The sequence below is a fragment of the Vicugna pacos genome, chromosome 16 (assembly GCF_048564905.1).
Source record: "Vicugna pacos chromosome 16, VicPac4, whole genome shotgun sequence".
Taxonomy (NCBI): domain Eukaryota; kingdom Metazoa; phylum Chordata; class Mammalia; order Artiodactyla; family Camelidae; genus Vicugna; species Vicugna pacos.
In genome coordinates, this window is record NC_133002.1 from 33,297,061 (window position 1) to 33,321,999 (window position 24,939).

The following is a 24,939-nucleotide window of genomic DNA, read 5'->3' on the forward strand; positions in this document are numbered from 1 at the left end:
AATTTCGACACTGGGACCGCAGAGCATTAAACCAAGCGCCAGGCCCTTCTAAGGTCATCTGCCCATGAAGCCAACCTTGGGGGAGGGACTCTGACATGATGAAAAACCCATGAATTAAGAAATTAACCAGACCCCCTCACTCTGTTCCCTTCTTTCTCCCTCTCAAAACGTGTCAGAAAAGGAGAGCTCTGCTGAGAACACTGGTGTCGTTCATTACATCATTGCATAAAAAAGTCTCTTTGTGTCATCTTTGGTCTGCTTTTCCATCAGCTCTTCCTAAAATATCTCAACCTTCTGTTTAAGAGAAATCTAACTAGATGCCACTGATTCCAGTAAAGGCTAAACTGGACTCTACCTTTGGTCTGATTATGATAAGATGCTTTAGTTAGTCTATGATAAGGAAATGTACAGCAAATACGGTCCGAGGAGAAGTTCCGTAACCTCAAACGACGAGATTTTCAAGTCATCAAGCAGCCCAACTTAGACTTCAGTGATTCACCAAGGAGCTTGCTAAAATGCAGATCCTGATTCGGGAGGCGGGGAGGGGACCCAGGGGATCCCTACACCACCACACTGAGGGTCACGCTTTGAGTAGCTGAGCTCCAGAAATGTCCCATCCACTAAGGTAGCCACTAACCTCACAGACCTGTGGAGCACTTGAAACGTGATCCGTCCAAACAGAGAAATGCTGTGAGTGTGAAGTGTACACTGCATTCCAAAGACAGTCTAAAGGATAAGGAAAAAAAAGGTAAACGATCTCATTAACAATTTTATATTGATTATATGTTTTGGCTATATTGGCTTAAATAAACTATATTATTAAAATGAAGTTCACCTGGGTCTTTTTTTTTTTTTTTTAACTTTTTTCAATGTGGCTCCTAGAAAATTTTAAATGACATTGGTGGTTCACTGTTGGACAGCACCATTCTGGGAGCTTATCTTAGTTGGAACTTCACTTATCCATCCTCTCCATTTGATGGTGTGGAAGCCTGGGGCCAGCCTGGACATCACCCATGTAGGGAACAACCTGAGAGTGGAGTTCACCTCTCAAAAGTTTGCTTCTCTGGTTCCCTCCACCCCAATTCACACACAAACACACAAACACACACACACACACACACACACACACACACACACACGAAACAGACATCAGGACAGGCCCTTACCTTATGCATCTCCCCATCCTCAGGGCACAGCACACAGCCTATTGTCTAAGCAATCTATTAACATCTGATGTGCCGATGCTCTGTGTAAATCATAACTCTTCCCACTTAGGATACTTCTGGGTCACTGTGCAGATTTAAAAGTTACCACGTGCATTCTCAATTATATTTTCATCCAGAGGCTGTCCTTCAGCTTGCTGGCTACGTCAATCAACATCAGTGACACAATGTTACTAGCCTAGTGTATACTCAACGGTGTTAGTGGCCCTTTCCTTGTCACCATCACCAAGTTTACAATTACTGCACTTCTACCATGATCACTGCTGCTACTAGTAGCTACAACTCACTGAGCGCTTCCTACATACCACGTGTGGTGCTAAGCACTTCAGAAAGGTCATTTCATTTCATCTTTACAACAATGCTGTGCTGAGCATCATTACCACCCTCCACTTTCCCTATGAGGAAAGGGAGGCTCACGGAGGTTAAGAACCTTGCCCACAGTCACATGGCAAGCAAGCAGTAGAGACAGGATTCAAATCCAGATCTGTGCTTTTGATCCCTGGTGTATATACTACTGGCAGCGTATTCAGGATCAACTGTGCAGCCAAGAGGCAAAAGTGGTGTTGGATGGTTTCAGTGCTTTTTAATATCCACATCAAGACAAAGCGATTCTTTAATTCTTCATCTGAGCCTATTTTTCAAATGTACATAGAAAAATGTCATCAACCTTTTTTCCTCTGAATCAAGGAACATGAAAATCTGACCCTTCCTTTATGCCAGAACATTGTGGACACCTACATATACGCACGTATGGATTGTATACAAATATGTATGCATACACATACACTGCATTCAATTACTTATATGAGATGTATCACAGTAAAGCATTGGACAAATATGCTTACAAGGAAAACAATGGAAGAATAATCCAAAATCAATTACCAATGAGTTGTTTTTCAATGAAGGTGCTAGTCTTGGAATGCTCTTTGAAAGACAGATTTTAGATTTTTCAATCTCAGTTTTGAAGTCTTTTTTTTTCTAATGACTTTAATTCCTTCAAATTCCTTCTTATTCATCAAAAGAGCTAGTTCATCCCAAAAGGAAGATTTTATGAGGACAGTTTTGCATTGGGGATTATCACCTGTGTATAGAAATATCTTAGTACAATTATAAAACACCAAAGCTTTGAAGTAGCATACCAACTACTTGTGAAATCCATTTTGACAGAACTGTAAAAAGGACAAAGTCCTTAAATGATTTCTTATAGTTCTACCAAAAAATATTTCATTCAAGTTTCCACATTAAGTGTTGGATAAAATTCCTGGAATACTAAGATGCAAAATGATGGAGATAAAATGATTGTAATCATTGTGACAAAACAGATTAAGGATCATGGTTTTAACATGTGTGACAAGCCAGAGTAACTGGTTTCCATGTTTACTCTTCAACTAATTGGTCACTGCTTCTAGGGTCAGTTTTGCTGTCTAGTTTTTCCATGTTGACAATGTAAGGCATTATGTCAGTATAATCTATGAGGGAGAAAGGATCTGAGCTAGAGATTAAAGACCTGAACTCTGGTCAAATGTCATACTTATTATGTTCAATGAACATAAATGATGATTAAACACACACTATAGTAAATATTGTGCTTTTAAAAAGCCACCAGGAAAATCTTTAATAAAGCCTCAAATGACTTATAAACAGAATGAGTCCTACAGTAGGAAACAAAATGAATTATTGGTACAGATCAAATGGCCCAGAAATATCATGTGTCAACATTAATGTCAGGTCCTCGGAACCAATACATTGCTCCTTAATTACTCCAGGCTTCCAAAACTGTAGTCCTCCTGACAGCTCATTTCAGAGAGACGCATTTATTTTGAAAAAGTGTCTGTAGCTACCAGCCCATCCACTCTATCAACAGAAGACTTGGCCATAAAATCCTGTTACATTTTGCCCTGGGCAGCAATTATTAAGTATTGCTCACCATATGTGTCAAACACATAAGAAATTGCTCCAGGCTTTTCCTACCTTTTCATTGCTAAAAATAAAAAAAAAAATTTTTTTTTTAAAAAGCAGAAAACACCAAACAAGGAGGCCATTGTGGAACATGAGGTATCAAAAAATATTAGCTGTGTTGTGAGAGTCAAAAAGCAGCAACTCATTCTTGTAAAAAAAAAAATTTGATACACCAAGTCTCCATTGACACTCGGTAAGTCCCCAGAAAGGTGCAAAGCCCCTGATTATAAGGGCAGAAAACATATCACAGGAACAAAACACAAAACTGCAAAAAGCTATACTACCTGCAATGGTTATTGTCACTTGAATCTTGTTGCAATGATGGTGGTTCTCTGCCTTCACTTTTCTAAATTAGGTTAAAGGGAGCCCCTCACAGTGGAGTTGTTTCCTCCAGACCCTCTGACGCCCAAGAGGATCATCTAAAGATGTTGCTACCTTACCACATGCTGACATCCCAACTCTACCATTCATCCACAACCTGGACCCCAGAGCCGGCAGACTGACTGAACTCATCCAATTCTTTACCCTCAGGGGGCCCTTGGGTCTCAGTGTTCTCTCTCACATCCCACATGCCCTCATCCTTCTTATCCACCAACATTAAAATTAAAATTAAAATTAAAATCAAAATCCATGTCAGTATTTCCTCTGCTAGACCACAAGCTCCTTGAGAGCAGTGTCTGATCTCGTAAGCATTCAACAAATACTGGTTGAAGAATAAATCATTTGATTCATGTACCTGCTTATGTTTCAACTTTTAACAGTCAACTATCAAACCATCACTTCACGCTTTGCCAACTGCCTGGTTTGGAAAATGTTGACCTTTATAGGCAGTTTTCCTAAAATCTGCTTATAACCACCCACCTCTTCGAAAATTAGACATTAGGAAAGGCTTGTTCTCTCTCTGTCTCTCTCTCTCCTTCCTGATTTCAAGTTCTATTCCAAATCCTGCAACGAATGTTCAATATAAGCATCCATAGCTTCTCTTTTAATCAGTATTCTGCCTTGTGCAGTTTTTTTCTAGTTTAAATGCATGCACGTTAAAAAGTAATGACATAACACCCTACCAAGCTGAAATGTGAACACATCTACCTTTGTGTTCTAAAACACTGATTAATAGGGGGAGGGAGTAGCTCAAACGGTAGAGTGCATGCTTAGCATGCATGAGGTCCTGAGTTCAACCCCTAGTACCTCCTCTAAGAATCAATCAATAAATAAGCCTACTTACTTCCCCCCAAAATAAAAAATAAATAAATAAAACCTGATTAATAATACAGTCCTTCATCTAGTTTGATGGATCCATACACACTGGGCCTCGAGGCCAGACATCACTGCCACATCTCAGAGCACCTATTTCAATGTTCTGCTATGAGGAACAAATGGAGGAAGAGAGGGAAAGAACAGCTCTTTAGCCCAAGGATGGAAGCTAGGATGTATGGGGCATATACCTTCTACTAGCCTTTTAAGCAGTAATTTAACTGGTGAGAGTTCTGTTTATACATCAGGGTGGTGTCTGCAAGACAGCCTTCCTGGGTCAGGCAAACTTACTGAAAATTAATTTAGAGAGCAAACACCACGCTGATTAGTCTTAACTTTATATATTTGTATTGTTGCTATAGGCAAGTCATCTAATCTATGAACACCTTAGCTTTCTTGTTTGTAAAATGAGAAGGATGGCCAACGTGATTTTCAAAGTCTCTTCCAGAGGTGAGAGCTTACAGTTCTTTGTATTAAAAAAAAAAAAAAAACATGAAAAAAAAAACCACACATGGTGCTTACTTGTTTTCAAAAATACTAAGTTTAGGTTGTTTAAATAACATAAAGGTACACCTTAAAACTGAACCACAGATCAATTTTTCCCTTAAAATATAGCCCCAGAAGGTCAATGTTAATTGGTTATTACCATTTATTTAGCTAAATCTAGTGTTTTAGAACACAAAGGTTCTAAATCTAGGCAAGCTTTCCTGGATCCTTCACAAATCGCACCCAGTTTGTGTGCAGTTGTGTGCAAAAAACACAAATACTACATCTTTCAGTTATCTCAATGAATGAAATGCTCGTTGGTGTGGTAACGCCGCTGAGTCAGTCTAGAGAAAGAGAACACGCCTCTAGGCAGCAGGTCTGTGCACGGCGGCACTCCCAGTCCCCTGTGGTCTGTCATTGCGGAGGTTTGACTCATGTTCTGAAAGACCAAATGAACTAGAATCAGGATGGTAATTCATATGCGAGGGATAGTGTGAGAACCAGGGAGGTGGGAGGAAATCTTTCCTGTCTACCTTATTATACACCTCCAGCCCAGTTCTCTCCAGATCAGAATATCCAGTAGTCATCTTCCCAGAGGCCCTTTCTGCTTAGACCAAATAAGACAGGCACCCCAAACTCAGCATGTCTGCAAATGATCGTGCCGTGTGCCCCTTTGCAACAACCTCCCCCCAGACCTTCTCCCAGCCCTGCCCAGGTGTCCCTTTTGCTAAAGGGCACCACCATCACTATCCAGTCACCCAAGTCAGAACCTTGGATTCATTATCTCATCCTATTCCGCATACCCCACACCCATTCATTCAACAAAGGAATCAGGGCCAAGGAGTGTGCACATGCCACACCTAAGAGAGAGAAGGGAACAGGTGCAATAAACAGGGTGACCAGCTGTCCTGCTCTGCCTGGGATTCTCCTGTTTAACAGTGGAAGTCTCACATCCCAGAGAACCTCTCCGTTCCAGGCAAAGACAGCTGGGCAACCTGGAAAGAAAGGAATTCGGGAGCTCAGGGATGGATTCCTGGAAGAAATGACACCAGAAGAGAAGGGGGCTGCGTCTGCAAAGTCATGGAAGGGAGGAACATCAGAGCGTGTGTTACTTAAGTGTGGAGTCTGAGGCGCGGAGGGGTGAGAAGGGGGCTCTGGAAGGGTAGGCAGGGGTAAGCGAGGTCTTGGAAAGCTGTGGTTTGGACTTGACCACAGAACTGCAAAGAATTTTTCAGGGAAGTGAAATCATCAGACTTGTATTTGTAGGCGGGGGTTTTGAGACCGGGCTTCAACCTTTACAAAACATTGATGGCTAGAAGCAGGAGTTAAGCTGTTATTTTTAAATTGTGAATAATTTCTTAACTGTGAGCCTAAGGACAGAGCTGGAATTTGTCTTAGGGACAAATTATTCCTCTGTTTTGGGAAGAATTTTGTTGGGAATCTCTCTTAGGCTGATATAAAATAAGTACCCACTTGTGCTTGGAGTAACCTCAGACTTTGGTGAAATAATCCAGATGTGAGGCCAACTGCAGGAGTGCGGAGGGTCATTCAGCCTGGGGCTTCCCACCCAGAGACTCTGGAGCTTAAATTCAAACGTGGTGATAATTGGTTTCAGCGATCACTTTCAGGACTGACAGAAGATGTTCATCTCACCAGTCAAAACTGTGCCCCAGCACAGGACCACACAGCCTAGTGTACGATAGTACACTAAAAAGAGTTAGTATTTTTTTATAAATATGTAATTGATACATATATGTTGTATTTTTATGTGTTGAAAATGGTAATATGCAGGCAATAAAAACACCTTAAACATGATCATTTTGGTTTGGATTTGTTTTCATTTGTTTAATACATCAGAAGCCTCAAATATGGAAATAGTCCAAATACCTGTCAAATTCTGAGAGGACCTGCGAAAGGACTATGCATGCAGCCCCAGGAGGACTCTGTGCCTGTCACATGCAATGGACCACTCTATCTATATGTACATCTCTTCATCACATGTTACTTAGTTTTGCCTGTGTTTGTACTTTACATCAATTGAACTGCCTGAACACATTATTCTGTATCTTATTTCTCTCACTAGACATCATGCCTTTTAAGATTCATCCATGTCCAGAATCTAGTTTACCCATTTTAAACTGCTGATAGGATTCCATTATTTGAATACACATCAACATACTTATTCATGCTACTGCTGATGAGTATTTGGGTCGTTTCAAGTGTGTATGTGTGTTTTAGCATTATGGACAATGCTTCTGTGAATATTCTTGTACGTGTCTTCAGATAAAGATGTGTAAGCATTTCTTGTAAGCAATGAAATTACTAGGTGATGGGTATGTGCATGGTCACCTTTTGGAGAGACTGACAAACTGTTTTCCAACGTAATTGTACCTATTTACACAGCCACTATCAGTGGACAAGAATTTCCTACAACAACAATTGACACTGTCCAACTTTTTAATGTTTTCCTGTTGGTAGGTGTGATATGGGACATTCAGATTTCCTACTCTGTGTAAGTCTATTCATGTTTGTTTTCTCAGTGGATTGTTTTTCTTTTTCTTACTGATTTGTAGGCATTATTTTCATATTCTGGAAACCAATTCCTTATCAGTTACATGTATTATAAATATCTGCTCCTTGTTTGAGGCTTTTTCCACTATAATTACAATGTCCTTTAATGAATCAAAAATTGTTAAATTAATGTCAATTTTGTACTTCATAGTTTGCACTTTTTGTGTCTTGCTTAAGAAATACTCCTTTACCCTAATTCCTAGAAATATTATCCTGTATTTTCCTTTAAACACTGTATAGTTTTTACCTTTCATATTTACACCTTTAATGAATCTGGAACATACTTGTGTATTTTATATGTAACTTTGCTGAGATTATTCTATAGCCAATATCCACTTAAATTTGGTCACAGTTCAGCACTTTATTTGTTCATCATCCTTTTCTCATCTCAGGTATTCTGTCTGGGACTGTCTTCTTTCAGCTTACAATGCATTCTTTCACATTGTTTTTAGTGAGTCGGGCAAACTCAGTTTTTGTTATCCTGAAAATGTCTTTATTTCACTCTCATTCTTCAAAGATAATGTCACTGAGAAGGAAAATTCCAAAAGGCAGTTGTTTTCTCTTGGTCCGTTGAAGAAGCTCCATTCCCAGGGCCCACTGCTCCTTTTGAGGAATCAGCCACAGTCTAATTACTCCTCTGTCGACAGTCATTCTTTTCTCGCTTCCTGCTTGTAAGATGTTCTCTTTTTTATTTGATTTTTCTGCTCTGATGTGTATTGATGTGCTTTATTTTTATTCACTTTTCCTGGAATGCATTAGGTTCTCTTAATCCAAGAATGTGTTTCTCTAAACAGTTCTGGAAATTTTCACCTCTTATCTCATTGAATGTCTCCTTTTCCCATTCTCCCTTGTCTCCACCTGGAACTCAGATTAGACATATTTAGACCTCCTTCCTCCAGCCTTCATACCTCTTGACTCCTCATTTGTCACTTAGCTGCATTCTAAATAATGTCTTCAGAGCTGTCTTTTTATTCAATAATTCTCCCTTTAATCCACTGTAGGACGCATCCACTGAACTTTTAATTTTAATTATGTTATTCACTTCTTCTGGTTATTTTTCAAATACTCCTGTAAGTTTTAGAATTGCTTAGTACGTGCTCCAGTTTTCAAGTTTATCATTTATTTACTAAAACACTTTAATATGAGTAGATTATATTCTCCTTCCAACAATTCCACAGTTAAAGTCTTTGTGGCTTCAATCCCACTGTTTGTGGGTGTGCTCGTACATCACACAGCTCCACCTGCAGAGATTCTCTGGGCCTAGGTTGTAGTTGCCTTATTTTAGGGAGGATTCCAGCTTCCTGCTGCCACTTGGCTGAGGGCATCACTCAGTCCACAAAGACCACTTTAAATTAAATTCTCTACTTAAGTTTCCAAATTACACACAGACACATGTAAATACAGACAACAAACTGTGTCAGGTCACTTCTGATTATAAATTCTCAGGGAAGATTTCCTTTTCCTCTTCAACAAGCACCAAAGTTGAGACAGAAGATTTTCCTTACGGTACCTTTCTGCATGGTGTCTTGATTTACAAGTACCCTTACTCTGAAGGCACAGTTCTTCGAGGTGCTAGGTTTACATGGATGTTCCATGTTAGTATTCCCACTTTAGGCAGGCCCTGGACTCTGTCTCTCCTGCACCCATACAGACATCCTAAAGGAAACTCAGTATCTCCATGATTGAGGAGAAACCCACAGGGTTCAAGACAACTTTCTCACCTACCTCTCTCCTAAGATTCCTGTTTTCATTTCCTTTTTGATCTCTGAGAAATCTTTCCTTTCATAATAGATCTGCAATAGATTTGAAAAGATAGCTAGCTAGCTAGATAGACAGACAGACGGATAAAGGGAGGGAGGGGGAGGGAGGAAGGAAGGGAAGGGGGAAATAGTATAATGCCCTCTAGTTGTTCCCATTGGAAATATCTGGGAGAGGGGCATTAGGGGTATCCAGTCTACCATATTCCATGACATGAATTCCTAGGTTGCAACTCTTTTGCTTTCTTAACATGACTAGCAGAAACAGCAGTCAATGGGACGGAAGAATCTCCCCAAACTGGCAAATGCTTCCTCTCTCCTCAAAGACGGACAAAGTGCTTTTACTCATTCACTCGTTCATCATTCACACAGCAAGTCATATCAAGGGCCTAATAGGTTTGAGCCGCTGTGAGACAGCAAATCTGCCAACTCACTAAAGCACAGCAGAGCAAAATCACCAAATAAGGACAAATCAAAACCTGAGTGTGTCGGATGAACTGTGTAAAATACAATACTGTAAGTTGCCTACATCAGTACCTCAAAATGTTTCATTATGGAAATTTTCTATTCAATTCTACAAATACTAGAGTAGTTACAACAATATAATAAATCCCCACATACCTCTGTCCCGGCTTCAACAAATAACTCACGTCCAAACTTCTTTCATCTATATTCCCACCCCCACTTCACCTACCCCGACCCCCAGAACTATTTGGAAGCAAATTGAAGACATCATTTCACTTGTAACTAATTCAGTAAGTACATCAGGTTTTAAAGTACAGAGCCCATGGCTTTTTCTGACTTCACTTCACCTTGTGTGGTATCTAGAACCACGATCCCTACAGACACCCACAGTTCCTAGATGCCATCCTTCTCCACCAACGAAAGCAACGCATCCTAACTGAGGTGTCTGGGGCGTACAAACCCCCTACACCTCCAGAGATTGCAGGTTCTATATCTATCACATCCGGGCTGCAATAGCTTGTCCATGATGGGGGGGGGAGTTGAAAGTTCTCTGAAAACTACAGTACTGATGATCACTCTCCAAATTACTGGCCATACTTAACATACTCAACATTAATCATTAACACCCTCAGCAAAGGCTGTCTCAGAGGACAAAATGCACTTCCTATTAATTATAAGGAAGTTGAGATCTAAAATATACTTTTTTACAGATGTAGTCTTCCAACAGACTGGAATATCAGGGGCTTGTGTATGAACAAGAGTCAATAGGATCTGTACCTAGTTCTTAGGGATAATTCAGAAAAATTACTTGCTGTGAAATAACAGTCCAGTTTCCTGTGATCACATTATAAGATATAATAATCTACCAGTGCATAGAACTCAATGTGATAGAGGAGACAGCAAATTCTCCTGCACTTACATAAATATGTGGAAACCTTCACAATAGGAGCTTTTGTACTCCAACAAATGAGCAAACTGGATGACTGAACCCCATCTTAATACCCCTACTGTATCATATTTAGTTTAAATTTGAAGTCCCAAAAGCTTACAAATACTAGCCAAAATTGGTGGAGTAACTCTTACACGTTATTTTTCCAAAAAATTATTTTAATCATTTTAAAGAGATTTTAACTCTTTCACTTAAACATAACTGGGTCCAGCCATAAGTTGTATTCAAGAAGAGAACAAAATTATCATGTGTAATAACTGCTCTTTATATTTTCTAATTATAAAACTAACTCGATTAAGAAAACACTTCTACCTGCCTTGATCACGTGTTAGTGGATGAAACTCTTAGCTGAAACTAACTCACTGCAAAACTTGTGTAATTTAAACAGTATGCTGTTTCAATGACTTCAATCAAACCACCTTCTCCCCTATTAAGTAACAAAAAAAAATTACTTTTGTGAATACACATATATAAAAAGAATACAGTTCATGTGTTTATAAAAAGTTCCTCACTGTAGATTTTATCTGTGACGTCTATTCATAGGGTAATTTACAGTTCTGTAATAAAGAACAAAGTCTGCTTGTTTCATGTTTCAGTCATTGGTGGTGAATTTTCAGCCAGTGTTGACTGATGTATAAAAGAATGGATAAAAAAATATATAAGAACTATCCACACATGTACCATAAAGTGCATGAAATACATTTAACTGTCTTATAATTTTTACTTTCATAATATAACTGAAGCAAATTCTAATACAAAGTATTATTGAAAAGTATACTGTTTATAAGAGACAAATAATATAATATTACCTTATTTTAGAAGAAAGATGTTTAAGAAAAATTCAAACTCAAAAGTAAAAAAGCCTTTGGTTTCAGAAAAAACAGCAACATAAATGAGCCACCAAAACAAGTAAATTCCAAATTCTTTAGAGAGACTGTGCAGGGATTTGGGACATGCCTTTTTTTTTTTAGGTTTTTTCTTTTTTGTTTTATTGTTTGCTTGCTGGCTTTACTCATATACAAACTTCAATTCAATTCAAGGATTAGGATGAGAATTAATCAGGCATTTTCTGGGACTTTTCCAATCTCTTGGATTTAACTTGATGAAGGAGACAATTTCAGTGTTTCAGGGGAGGTATGAATTTTTTGGCCAGGGAGTTTGAAGGAGGTGGAGCAAACAAACAAATTCCATGCATCAGATCGCCACTGGTGAGATCACACCCATAGGTCACCGTGAGTCTGGAGGTCAGCACACCTGCAGTGGTTCCCAGTCCAATTATGGAGGCCGGGTGTGGTCCGAAAGCCCTGCACACCCTCCTTCCTGTATGTGGAATTGCTCTGCTTGTGCTGTGAGTATGGAAACATGTAGAGAAGAACTGGCTTTTGTGGAAGCTTCTGCAGGTGGAATCCACTGGGGATTCTAGGAGGGAACAGCGTTAGGATGGACGGAGCAGAGCCTGTCACATGGTAGGTGTTGAGCTGACCTTACAAGGGGGAGAGATTCCCTCATTCACCAGGTCGGGTGCAAAGTACTGTGGTATCTATTCTAAGTTTCTAAGGAAGAAGATGCAAAGCCAGGCAGTGCCTGAGAAATTTAAATGCACTATCTAGTCTTAGAATATTAGAATTAGGAGGAAAAACAAACTTCAAAATCATCTATCCACCTAAATTCATTTAATTCATGTCCCCAAATTATATCTCCAAATGTATAAATGTTTCATTCCTGTTCTAAATATTCAAGGTTTTGTGTTTGTACAAAGTATTTTAATAGCCTTATAAAATATGACCTTTAAACAGGATAAACTTAGTCCCTCTAGAAGCATAAAACAGAGATTAAGAGTAATTTATCAATACATATAAACCATTGTTCTTACGCAAATCAAAAATACAGTGAAATATCACCTCACTCCTATTAGAATGGCTATTATCAAAAAGACAGGATAACAAGTGCTGGCGAGGATGCGGAGAAAAGGGAACACTGGTGCACTTTGGTGGGAATGTAAATTAGTACAGTTATTATGTAAAACAACATGGAGGTTCCTCAAAAAACTTAAAGTAGAACTACCCTATAGTCCAGCCATTCCACTTCTGGGTTTACATCCAGGGATATCTGCAGATGCACCACTATGTTCACTGCACTATATTCACAACAGCCAAGATATGGAAACAATCTAAGGGTCCACCAACGAATGAACAAATAAAGAGAATATAAGAATACAGATAAGTCCTGCCATTTGCAACAACATGGATAGACCTTGAGGGCATTATGCTACGTGAAATAAGCAAGACAGAGAAAGACAAATACTGCACGGTGTCACTTATATGTGGAATCTTAGAGGAAAAAAAGTCAAACTCAGAAAAGAGAGTAGAAAAGTGGTTGCCAAGGGCTGAGGTGGGTGAGGAAATGGGGAGCGGGTGGTAAAAGGGTACAAACTTTCAGCTATATGATGAGTAAGTTCTGAAGATCTAATTTAAAACATGGTGACTGGAGTTGACAACACTGTATTGTACAACTGAAATTTACTGAGAGAGTAGAACTTAAATGTTCTCACCAAAAAGAAAAAAAGATAACTTTAACTCTTAAATATTGTTTTTTTTAATCACTTGTGTGATTTACTATTATGTACCCACACCTGTCTTTTTAGGTAAATTATTCATGGAGACTGCAAATAGGCTTTGTGTGTATGTTAGGAAGAAAAAAATCTGCCAAGCCAGGTGCCACGGCTGAAAGAATACACCTTCCTATTTCCTTTTGTTTCCTCTGTTCAAAAAAAGAAAGCACCTCTGAGAAAAGCCTCTAAGAAAGGCCTCTAGTGGTAATTTCTGGAATGGAATTAAACAGATTGCTGTACAAAGGGGAATAAAAAAAAAAAAAGCCAGGTGGACTGTGGAGTCAATCGGAAAGTGAGATGTCAGCCCAGGAGGCGTTTCTTTCCTGGAAACTTTATAAAAGGTCAGCTCATCCACCAAGAGATAGACTCTGCTCCATCCATCCTGAAGCTACAGCTGCTCCCTCCTAGAATCCCCGATGGATTTCAACAACAGAATCTTCCACAGAAGCCTGAGCTCCTCATCACAGGGCCCTGCACTCAGCATATATAGGAAGGGGAGCGCACCTAGCGTGTATGGTGGGGCTGGAGGCCACGGCACCCGCATCTCGACCTCCAGACACATGGTGAACTATGGGAGCGATCTCGCCACGGGGATCCTGTGTGCTGGCAATGAGAAGATGACCATGCAGAGCCTAAACGACCGCCTAGCAAGCTACCTAGAGAAAGTGCGGTCCCTGGAGCAGTCCAACTCCAAACTCGAACTACAGATCAAGCATTGGTATGAAGCCAACACCCCTGGCACCAGTCGGGACCACAGTGCATACTGGAAACAAATCCAAGAGCTGCAAAATCAGGTGAGGCATGATGCCTGTGCTTTCTCCTCCTCTATTCAGCTGCATGATACATCAGCATGACATGTATGTTAAGCAGGTCCCAAGGGACATTGTAAAGCAAATTAGGCTTAAATGCTACATCTATAAAAATGGTATATTCTACCATCTACCCTTAGTGCTAGAATACCTGACTACAATAGGACGATTCTAAACCATACATTCAAAATAATAATAATATTTCCAATTACATACAAAATATTGAAATTTTATCCTCCAGTCTTATCTGTATTTTTGTCAGTTTACCAAGGCTAAGCAAATAGTAAACTCTTTTTCTGGAAAGAACTAACAATTTTTTATGTGGTAACAAATCTCTGCTGGTTTTTCACCTAATGTCTATCAACTTTTAAAATCCCAGTCAATTTAGAGATTTTCCACTCCTTTCATTTATATAAATGTCGTAACACAAGTGATAGAATACTGGATCATAGACTTCAAGGATAAAGTGATTCAGAGTGGAAATGGGGGGAGGGGTATAAGTCTTAATGATATCTGGATTTTAAAATGTCTTTAAAATGTTTAATAATCTGATCATCATCACCAAATGGTTCAGAAACCACCTCCACAGTAATAAAATGTTTTACTGCCCCCAATTCAAATTTATTGCAATCGTACCAGCTCCCATGTCATACAAGAAAGGTGAAGTTCTGTTTTATCAGTTATGCAAAATAAGACTTTGCTCCTAAATTGAAGATTTCAAATATGACACAGAACACTTACTCTGTTTTAAAATTCTTATCTAATCAAGAAGAGTGTCCCTTTCATTTTCATTTCTGTTTTAACATTCCTATTTCTTTCGAGCAAAGGTCACTTACTCACCAGCATGTCTCTTTTTCCTGCATTGTGTTAGACATCAGTGCAACTTGATTCAGATTTTACAGGAAGTTACTTTGGGGTTTCAGGAGCTGTCGGGATGTGAGGCAAAGGTGTTTAAATTACCCAAGAGGTCATTCTTCTCAAGCTCCCACTAAAGACATTCAAAATCAGCCAACCATTCTCCCAGTCTCACAATTTGTTTTTCTGAAGTTACTTAGGATCATTCCAAACACATAGGCATAGCCAAACGTTTAGATGGGCAGACCCAGTATGTGAAAGAAGGCAGCTCCCACCAGATCTGCTGAAAGAGACGTTTTGTTGTAGCATCTTTTACAAGCAGACTTCTGATCTATATGCATCTTAGAGGACTCCCCATGAGGTAACTGCTTCCTAAGATCAGGGGCTTATCCATCCTGACAGGCCCAGTGCCTAGCACAAATCCCATGACATGGCAAGTGTGCACTCATTCAGCCAAAATTCAGTAGACACTATCTAGGTACTGGACACCACGCTGGGCACTGGGGCCTGTGATGGTGAACAGAATGTGATTTGGGGGAACAGACATGGACAAAGGCAGCATTCTCCTACATGGAAGGATACATGGAGGCCTGTGCAGGGCAGTGAAAGCACAAGCCCTTCATCCAGCTCTGTTCTGAGGAAATCAGTGAAGGCTTCCTTGAAGCAATGATGTCTAAGCCGAGACCTGGGGAGAAGGAGTTCACCAAGTGAGAGGGCCTGAGAGGAACGTTCTAAACGGGAACAACACCAAAGGCAAGGCACTCATTAAGATCTGATGGCTCATGTTGAATTAAACTCTTCATTTGTACAATCAGAAGAAAGCTGACCAAACCCTAAGGACTAGAGTTGCATAACATCTACTATGTCAAATACTCATCTCAGTATTCCACCTTTCTATTTTTAAATGGAAATCCTTGAACATCATCTTTGACACAAGCGTGGTTGTAGCTGAGGAAAAACTCAATCATTTTAGACTCCTGTCCCAGGTGAAAATGTCATTCTTTCTTGTGTATTTTCCAGATTAAAGATGCTCAGCTACAAAATGCTCGATGTGTCCTGCAAATTGATAACGCTAAGCTGGCTGTTGAGGACTTCAGGCTGAAGTAGGTTCTCTGACACCCTGGGAATGCTTCCTGAAAAGGAGTGCCTTTCAGTGGTCCCTCATGACACTCAGCTTTCCACACTGCGGGGCAAAGGAGCTACCATTAAATATTTTCAGAACCTTGCAGTTTAAAGGGCATTAAAAGCTATCTGGTCTAGCCCAGCATCAGGACTGGACTTCTTTCTCCCACAATCCTAGGATTTGGTCACCCAGTACGTGAATGAACACCTCCGGTTACTACCACTGTTCTCGATGGTTAGCTCTGGCTGCCAGAAGGTTCTTTTTAAGTAACCTGGCATCTATCTTTTCACCTACTGAAACTAATTCTGCCCTTTGGAATAATAGCAATTTACAACTCCCCATCCACCTAAGTGCCCTTCTGTTATCTAAAGACAGCCATTTATCTACCCTCAGTGATTCTGAGTCATCCACGTTCCTTCAGATGCCTACAAGCGTATGATCCAAGTTCTAAGGCTGACTCTTAATGCTTTCTAGTTTCCCAGTGTTTTACAATACAGTCTGACCAACCAAAGAACGAGGTTGATAAAAGCGGTTCAAATTGTGTTCACTTTCTTATAGTCACATCACAAACATGTGATCAGAGCTGTTCCTCATAAATGCTTCTACACTAGGGCTTCCTCATCCTGAATTCATATAACGCATTGGTACTAAAGAGTCCTTTGTGGTTTAGAAGGTAACGTTTTAATGCTACAAGGAATCAAAGAGAAAGCAATGAGGATGCAGACCTGAAGATTAAAGCTGCAAAAGTTCATTAATTCCAGTCAGCATCTGAAAGGGCTCAGTGCATTATCATTTTTTTAAGTTTACTACATTAATAAAAATAGGAGTATTTAAGACTGTAGAGGAGAATGCATGAATTTTTAAGATAATTCACTTTGGATGTATCTGTTTACAAAGTAAGAAAAAGAAACTGATCATGTGCATTCACTAAGCGAACCTAACAATTTAATACCAATTATTTATTATTTATAATACCAACCTAATTATTTAATACAAATAATGAGAACCCTTTGCTAGCATAGTAATTACAGCAAAATATTTTTTGAATTTTAAAAAAAAATTCTAGAATTTAGAAACTTATAAAAGTAATTTTGATTGCTTTTTTTAACCAATCACTCCACATCACAGAGACTACATTATGCAGCAAATTATCTGATGCCAATGTTCTCATGAACATTTTCAGAATGTATAAAGGGAGACACAATAATGTACTGAAATTGAACTCCTCATGTACCACATAAAAATCTATGTCATTTTAAGATTATCTCTTCTATAATGGCTTCAGAAGGACTCAATCATCTCTCCAAACTAATTAATTCACAGGTTTGAGGCCGAGAGACAGCTACGCCTCGCCGTGGAGGCTGACCTCCAAGGCCTGCATAAGGTCTTTGATGAGTTAAACTTGAGGAAGACAGACTTGGAGATTCAAATTGAAGAGCTAAATAAAGACCGGCATCTCCTCCAAAAAGAACATGAGGAGGTGAGAAAATATTCAAAAGTGCTATTGGAAATAATAGAATGGAAATAATAGAATGGCTTTAATAATAATAAGGAGGAGGGGGAGGAAATAGAGGAAGATCCGGTGGTAGTGATGAAGATGACATTGGAAATAATAGAATGGCTTTAATAATAATAAGGAGGAGGGGGAGGAAATAGAGGAAGATCCGGTGGTGGTGATGAAGATGACAAGAATGACGTGAACCTGACTTCTTTCTATACGGTGCCATCAGGGTTGAACTGCTTAGAGCAGTACCTGGCTCGTAATAATAAGCCTTACCTGAGGTGTTACTTTCTTCCTCTGTTACTTCTCCCCAGTGAAAGAAGCCATAAGACTAACTATGTCTTTTCTGCACAGCCTCATCTGAGAATGTGCTTCAGACCATAATCAATTAGGATTTTCATTCTCGTAGGAAGTGAAGAGCCTCCGCGCTCATCTGGGCAAGAACGTAAATGTAGAGGTGGACGCTGCTCCAGGCCTGAACCTCGGCGCCATCATGAATGAAATGAGGCAGAAATATGAAGCCATGGCCCAGGAGAACCTTCAGAAGGCCAAAGAACAGTATGAGCTACAGGTAATGGAATCATTCCAAAGGATAAGCAAATGCGTAGAAACTGTCCTCCCAAAAGACAGAACTCATCTCCTTCTGTCCTTCCTTCCTTCCTCTCTCCCTCCTTCCCTCCCTTTCTTCTTTCTTTCCTTCCTTCCCTTCTTATGCTCTTTTTCTTCCTAGTCTCATTTATTTATTTTTCTCATCTTTGAAACTTTAGAGTGAAACTCTCCAACAACAAGTCACACTGAGCACTGAAGAGCTAAAAGGAGCCAAGGATGAAGTAAAGGAGCTGAGAAACAGCTGCCAGAGCCTGGATATAGAGCTCCAGTCCCAACACAACATGGTAAAGCGCTCTAACCTTCAGCCCTCAGTGTGTGTGTGTTTACTAGGTGCCTGTACTAGCAACTCTGGAAATGCAAACACCTGCAGGAAATAACCCCTTCCCTTGCAGAGCAGGCAGAGAAACAGGCCAAACAACTGATTACAATGAAAAGACAGAAGACAATCAAGGGCAAGGATGCAGAGGAAAAAGCTGAGTTGAAGGATTTCACAGGGAAAGTGGCACTTAAATTAGATCTGAAAAAGTGAGATGAACTTTTAATTGGAGAACAGGGGTCAAGACATTCCAGGCTGAGCATATCAGTCAGCTCGTGACGACTTTTGCTATGGTAACAATCCCCACATCACAGTGGCTTACAACAGCACTACGTCCATCATGGGTTGGCTGCAGCTCTGCTCCATGACCTTTCTGCTCCATGGTAAGTCGAAAGGAGTAGACCCTACCCGGGGCATGGCACTGATATGCCAGAAAGAATGGGGCAATGGCCAGACCATGTGATAGCTCTTAAAGCTATCTCCTCAGAAAAGGCATTCATCAGTTTCACTTGCATTTCATGAGCCAGAGAGTCACATGATCAAGCCTGGCACCAACGGGATGAGGAAGTCGAATGCTCCACATGGAAAAGCACCGCAAATCACAGGGAAGGGAAGCAGATACTGAGAACAATAATATAATATATTGCAGTGAGAGAACAGTGAGTACAAAGCTAAAAACAAATAAACAAACAAAACACCCCAAGAGCCAGTGACCCCAGCTGGCTGGCTGAGGCTGCCTAGATGGAAATAGTGGGAGACAAAGCTAGAAATATGCATGATGCCCACAGCGACTAGCTGTGGAAATTCTCCTCAAAAAAAAAAAAAACTAAAATTGAGCCACCTCTTAAATCAGGTCCTTACATAAGAAACATCCACTTTTTCTTGCACTCTTAGAAAGACGCTTTGGAGCATACACTAGAGGAGACCACCGCTCGTTATAGCAGCCTTTTGGCCAACATCCAGAGGCAGCTAAACTTCCTTGAAGACCAACTGGTGCAGATTCGGATGGATACAGAACGTCAGAGCAACGAATACAATATTCTCCTCAACATAAAGACCCGGCTTGAGCAGGAAATTGCTACCTACCGTCGCCTTCTGGAAGGAGAAGATGTAAAGTAAGGCTCTCAGAATCAAGGGATATGTGTTAATGGCTATGTGCTGCCCTATTTTAACGTCCATACATTAAACTGTCAGCACCAATGCAATCCCCAGCACAAGAGTAATTACACACACCTCACCACCACCACCACCAACAAAACAAAAATATACCGGCAAGTACACACACCCCCAAAATACCAAGTACCTCCTTTGTATTTGAGGTCATGTCGTAGCACTGAGGTAGAAGACGGTTAGACAGACAATACAGACTATGCTTGTGCTAATTTCTATGACTAATACAGACTTGAAAGCACTATAACTTTTTAGAGTTCTCATTGCAAGGTTATGAACTGAACAACAGGGCACAGAGGTCGGTGGGAATCAGTTTAAGACTCATCAGTGTTGTAGCAGCAACTGTCTGTCTTCAAATACCACGTCCACGAAAGGCAACAAGGGAACACAAATTGGAACTTACGTTGTAATTTTGTTATTTTAATTACAAAAATGTCTAGCATAGGTCAAACAGGCTGGCTGTGAAGCTGTGTATTTTTCCAGTTAAAAACTAAGACACTCAAGTTTGAAGTAACAAGCACTGTAAAAGGGGGAAAATACAAACAGCAGTAAAACACAACACTCAGACTTCACTTTGAAACAAAAAGGCAGGACAGTGCTTCACTTTCAAAATGGCAATAATACTTCTCTCTGTTTCTTTTTCTTTTCTTAAAAAAACAAAAAGCAGTACAGACTACCTGTTAAGCACCCTAGAGGAGGGAGGTAAGTATTCTAATTTTCACACATTTCCTTTAAGACTGAATTCTCAGTAGCTCACCACTTATTATCTGCCACTGGTGAAAAGTAAAGGGAGCTCAGTTCTCAAGGAAACAGATAGTACCCTATGGATTCTGAAAATCAGGCACATCACATAAGGAGACTCTCCATATGAAATTTCTCACATGCTCTGTAACGGTGATTTTCTTGGCCCATGCTATTACTGTCGTGAGACATCCTGAGATCTTGAAAAGGTAAAATAAGATGAAAATGTATATTTTACTTAATTCAATATTTCCTACATTTATTTATTTTGGTGGGGGGAGGTAATTAGGTTTATTTAGTATTTATTTATTCTTAGAGGAGGTACTGAGGATTGAACCCACAACCTTAGGCATGCTAAGCATGCGCTCTACCACTTGAGCTATACCCTCCCTCCTCCTGCATTTATTTATAAGATGGACTTAAGATCATTTAAGAAAGAGAATGGGTTCAGCTTTTTTCTAAAATAAGGAAATGCATACAAAGTAATAATTTAAAGTTGAATATTATAAACTAGCAGAGTCATATGTCTGAATTAACATTTTCTATTTAAATCTAAATTCAGATATAAAGAAAACCAGGAAGATTAAAACAGTCGTGCAGGAAGTAGTGGACGGCAAGGTTGTGTCATCCGAAGTCAGAGAAGTGGAAGAAATGATATAAACAGCCGCCAGAAGGTGATGCTGCTGAGGTTTTGAAAGAAATGTAGCTATAAATTTTGCTCCCAACAAGAAGGAAGCATCAGAGAGTATCATGAATGTTTCATAGTGATCAGAAGGGGGGGACAGTCCATTTATCAGTCTTTGTAATTGAATATAAATGTTTTACTCAGAGGAGCTGCAAATTGCCTGCAAAAATGAAATCCAATGAGCACTAGGATATTTAAAATATCATTACTGCCATCTTTACCACAAAATGCATTAATCACAAGTTACACACCACCTAATATCAATTCGTTAATGTTCCCAAACATTACAGCATATTTCAATTATACTAAACTGCTATACAGAGCAGAGGAGTGTATGCAAACTGCAAATGAACCTCTCTCTAATTCCTCCTGTTTCTGGATTGCAAAATCTCCTTTCAGGGGTCCCTGGATTCTTGAGTCAATTTCCTGGTTAATTTCATTAAATTTCAGTATCAGTATAATTCTGCTGGCTTTAAGAGATATCTGCTTTTTGCCCTCATTGTCTCCACTGCCTTTAAAAGTCAGATCAGCTCTTTGAATAATTTGAGAGTCAAATTCCAATCATAAATGCTGAGCAGAATAAGAATGAAGTACATTATGCTTGAAATGGGAGTAGATCAAAAACAAAATCAGCCAAACCCTTCTCAAGGCAGAAAGCTTCAACTTATGATAATAAACTGTGTAAATCTTCATTGGGTGCCCTGTTTCTTTATGCGGTAAAGGTATGTGATGAAATGTTTCTTACTATTTTTTTTAAATAACTGCTTTCGTGAAATATAATTCACATGCCATAAAATTCATCCTTGTAAAGTATGTAATTCTGAGGCCTTTAGTATGTTTACAGGATTGTGCAACCATCACCACTATCTAATTTTAGAGCATTTTCATCACCCCAAAAAGAAACTCCATTATCAGTCACCCAAAATCCTCTTCCCTCCCAGCCCGACAACCACTAATCCACTTCCTCTCTATGGATTTGCCTAACCTAGACATTTCTATAAGTGGAATCATACAGTGTGTTCTTTTGTACAGAAATGTTCACAGCATTTTCATTCATAATAGCCCAAAAGTGGAAACAACTCAAATGCTCATCAATTGATGAATGGATAAATAAAATGTGATATATCCCTACAACAGAATAGTATTCTGCAATAAAAAGGAATGAAGTACTGATACATGTTACAACGTGGATGAACCTTAAAAACATGATGCTAAATGAAAGAAACTAAATATGAAAGGTCACATATTAGCCCCCCGAGAGACCTGGCGGCACAACGGTAGCACATCTGACTCCAAAAGGTTACACGTTGTGTTCTCACTCTTTTTGCATTTTAGTGAGCCATAACTGCCTTGCAGATGTTTACAGGAAAAATAAATTTGCCCTCCATCATTGTATTCTAGTAAATGGATAGCTTGGATTTAAATTTTGATATATGAGTTGGTAAATAAATAGGATTTTGAGTGTGATTATTACGTTGAAAATAATGTGATTCACTTAATAGTAATAGCCACCGTTTATTGAGCCCTTAATATGTGCTAAACAGTGTGCCAGCATTTTATATGCATTTCTCATTTAATCTTCACAATTAAATTAAAATCTTCCACCCATGAGGTTGGGTTGAATCATGTGAATATGAACTTACCAAAATGTGATCATTTTTGACCTTCAAAAATAGCAGTTTCCTGTGGTTTGACCTTATCGTGTTCTCCCCATTTTACCTATGAAGACGTGAAATAAGGACTCTCCCGCAGTCAGTTACCAAGTAACGGAGCAAAATTGAACTTCAGGGCTGTTTGTCTAAAGTCATGACATCCTTTTAAGCAACTAATTACATGACAAACAATTACTGGGTCCCACCTGAACATCTGCCTATGCTTCTTGTTTTGTTGTTTTCTAGTGGTCATTTTCACTAGCCATGTTGACTTACAACACACTGTTGTCACACACGTCCAGCTAACATCACACACAAGATTTGATTCGGCACAGTCTTTGTCAGGAAAGATATTATTTTCACCCATTCTCATTCCTTTGCTTTTCAAAGAAGTAAAGAGGTTTCACTCTTGTTCTATTTCTTAATTTCCTTCCAAGTCACTTTAGTTAGTAAACTGCTTTTAAAGATGCTAAGAACTTTCATAAGTGAATTCTTTTTCACATACCAAGACACATTCCAGAATAGTCTGAGACCCTGAGATGCAAACACCAGAGACCATGAGTCTAATTAAGGAGGTGAGTTTGAAATTCACTAGGCATGGCCACTCTCAAACTGCAATAATGACGCTTTGTTAAAAGAGGTAACATTATTATTTTGACTCAATTTCCTATCATAAAAATGAAGATTAAGCCTTGCCTTTTGGTCTGTCTCTAGTTTCTTCCAAGTAATCTTTCCAAGTTAGTAGGTGAGACCGTACACACATGTGGGACCAGATGATTCTACCTCCGGTTCTACCAGTAGTTACTGTGTGAAAGTGAAGTGTTAATCTCTGTATCTATACTTCTACAGCACGATCCTGTTTCTGACAGGCATACAGATCCAGAGAAGATTCACAGTGCTTAAATATAGGTCTCTTTATCACACATGAGAACCACCATCAGTATATTTCATGGCTTTATATGAAATTATCGGTGCAGAAGTGGAGCTATCAAACTCAGAACCCCTACAGATGAGGTCAGGATGGACAGGACAATTCTTTTTCTGGGCTTTGAGAATTCCTTCTACACAGAGCCTTTACAATATCTAAAAAGAAAAATGACATGAAATGACCTAAAATCAAAACTTGACCAGTGGACACCGTCTGCTCTCACTCACACTCACTTAGGGGTGGTCTCAGGCACCTTATGACACCCTCAAAGAGCAATTCCAACTTAAAGCATTGGTTAGCAATTTCTATTTTTCAATTTCCCTTCAAACATCTGTTTTCTCTCTCCTTGACTCACTTCCAAGATCACCTTACCGTAGTCTTATTTTATCTTCCTCCTCCTCTCTCTCACCACGTACAAGCCTCCCTTGCTTTTGAGAATCACCAAGCTCTGAAGTCCAAAAGTCATCCTCCAGCATGTGAACACCATGGTGTCAGTTCATCCTTTTCTCAAAAGCACAGTGTAAAACGTCAGTAACTCAATATTCTTTCACTCGCTCACAGGATGTTAAAATGTTATCCAAAGCAAAAAAAAAAAAAAAAGAAAAAAGGTATTACGAACCAAGTGATCAGTAAATTGCACAAAGTGAAAGGTACGTCTTTAAGAGAAAGAACTCAGAAGGAAAATTCTGCAGTCAAAGACCAGGAAACTAACTGATCTGACATGAAAAGATGAGCACACATTTCACTTAATAAAAATCTAAAGATTTACAAGTGTCACGTAAATAATAGCCCTCATTTTGAGTATTCCCTAAACTCTACAAAAATAGAAGACGTAATTCTTTTGAACAGTTCACCTTGGTTATAGTCATTGTCCTCTGGGCCTCAACCCATGTAATCATTTTGCCAACAAGGCCAAGACTGTTCCCACTTTATACCTTACCACCTTCCTATACTTTTACAGCTGTCAAAGAAAGTTATTTTCACATCTAAAAACTCTAAAATAGAGACTTAATTCTTTAACTTTGCCCTCCGTCCCCCACCAAAAAAAAAAAGCCACTGAAGAAGAAATATTTCTCTTTTCAACTTCTGAAGTTGTTCCTCATTGATGGTTGGATTCAGAATAAATCTTAGTCAAAGCATACCAGTAAATTAGAGCGAAGTCATTTCCAAATGAAATGAATTTTAAATGACACAGTCAAATATATTAAGGATTAAGTTCTTTCAAGTGAAATAACTCCAAGTGTGCAAGAATGAAGTTAGCCAAACACTAGGCTA

General features: G+C 39.3%; 1 protein-coding gene and 1 long non-coding RNA gene across 27 annotated transcripts in view; one reads left to right on the forward strand and one right to left on the reverse strand.

Moving 5' to 3' along the window:
• LOC107034533 (uncharacterized) overlaps positions 1–24,939 on the reverse strand; it is a 125,521-nt gene that overhangs the window by 62,910 nt on the left and 37,672 nt on the right. For 6 of the 26 annotated variants that reach the window (XR_012059551.1, XR_012059550.1, XR_012059577.1 and 3 more), the window contains one exon: positions 638–726. The exons of 5 other annotated variants lie outside the window; for them this stretch is intronic. This is a non-coding gene — a long non-coding RNA (uncharacterized lncRNA). Of the gene's footprint in view, positions 1–637; positions 727–5,285; positions 5,362–14,924; positions 15,011–15,509; positions 15,625–24,939 lie in introns of all 26 variants that reach the window. 15 more of the 26 variants (XR_012059552.1, XR_012059547.1, XR_012059548.1 and 12 more) reach the window with 7 other exon arrangements.
• Positions 13,689–21,844, forward strand: KRT20 (keratin 20). The gene is made up of 8 exons (XM_031686009.2): positions 13,689–14,069; positions 15,960–16,042; positions 17,386–17,542; positions 17,973–18,134; positions 18,331–18,456; positions 19,383–19,603; positions 20,326–20,360; positions 20,962–21,844. The coding sequence occupies exons 1-8, from the start codon at positions 13,692–13,694 to the stop codon at positions 21,057–21,059; spliced, it is 1,260 nt and encodes a 419-aa protein (XP_031541869.1). The 5' UTR covers positions 13,689–13,691; the 3' UTR covers positions 21,060–21,844.

Coding starts and splice junctions, on each gene's coding strand:
- KRT20 (XM_031686009.2), top strand. CDS start 13,692: ATGGATTTCAACAACAGAATCTTCCACAGAAGCCTGAGCTCCTCATCA. Junction 14,070..15,959: donor TCCAAGAGCTGCAAAATCAG/GTGAGGCATGAT, acceptor TGTATTTTCCAG/ATTAAAGATGCTCAGCTACA. Junction 18,457..19,382: donor TCCAGTCCCAACACAACATG/GTAAAGCGCTCT, acceptor TTGCACTCTTAG/AAAGACGCTTTGGAGCATAC.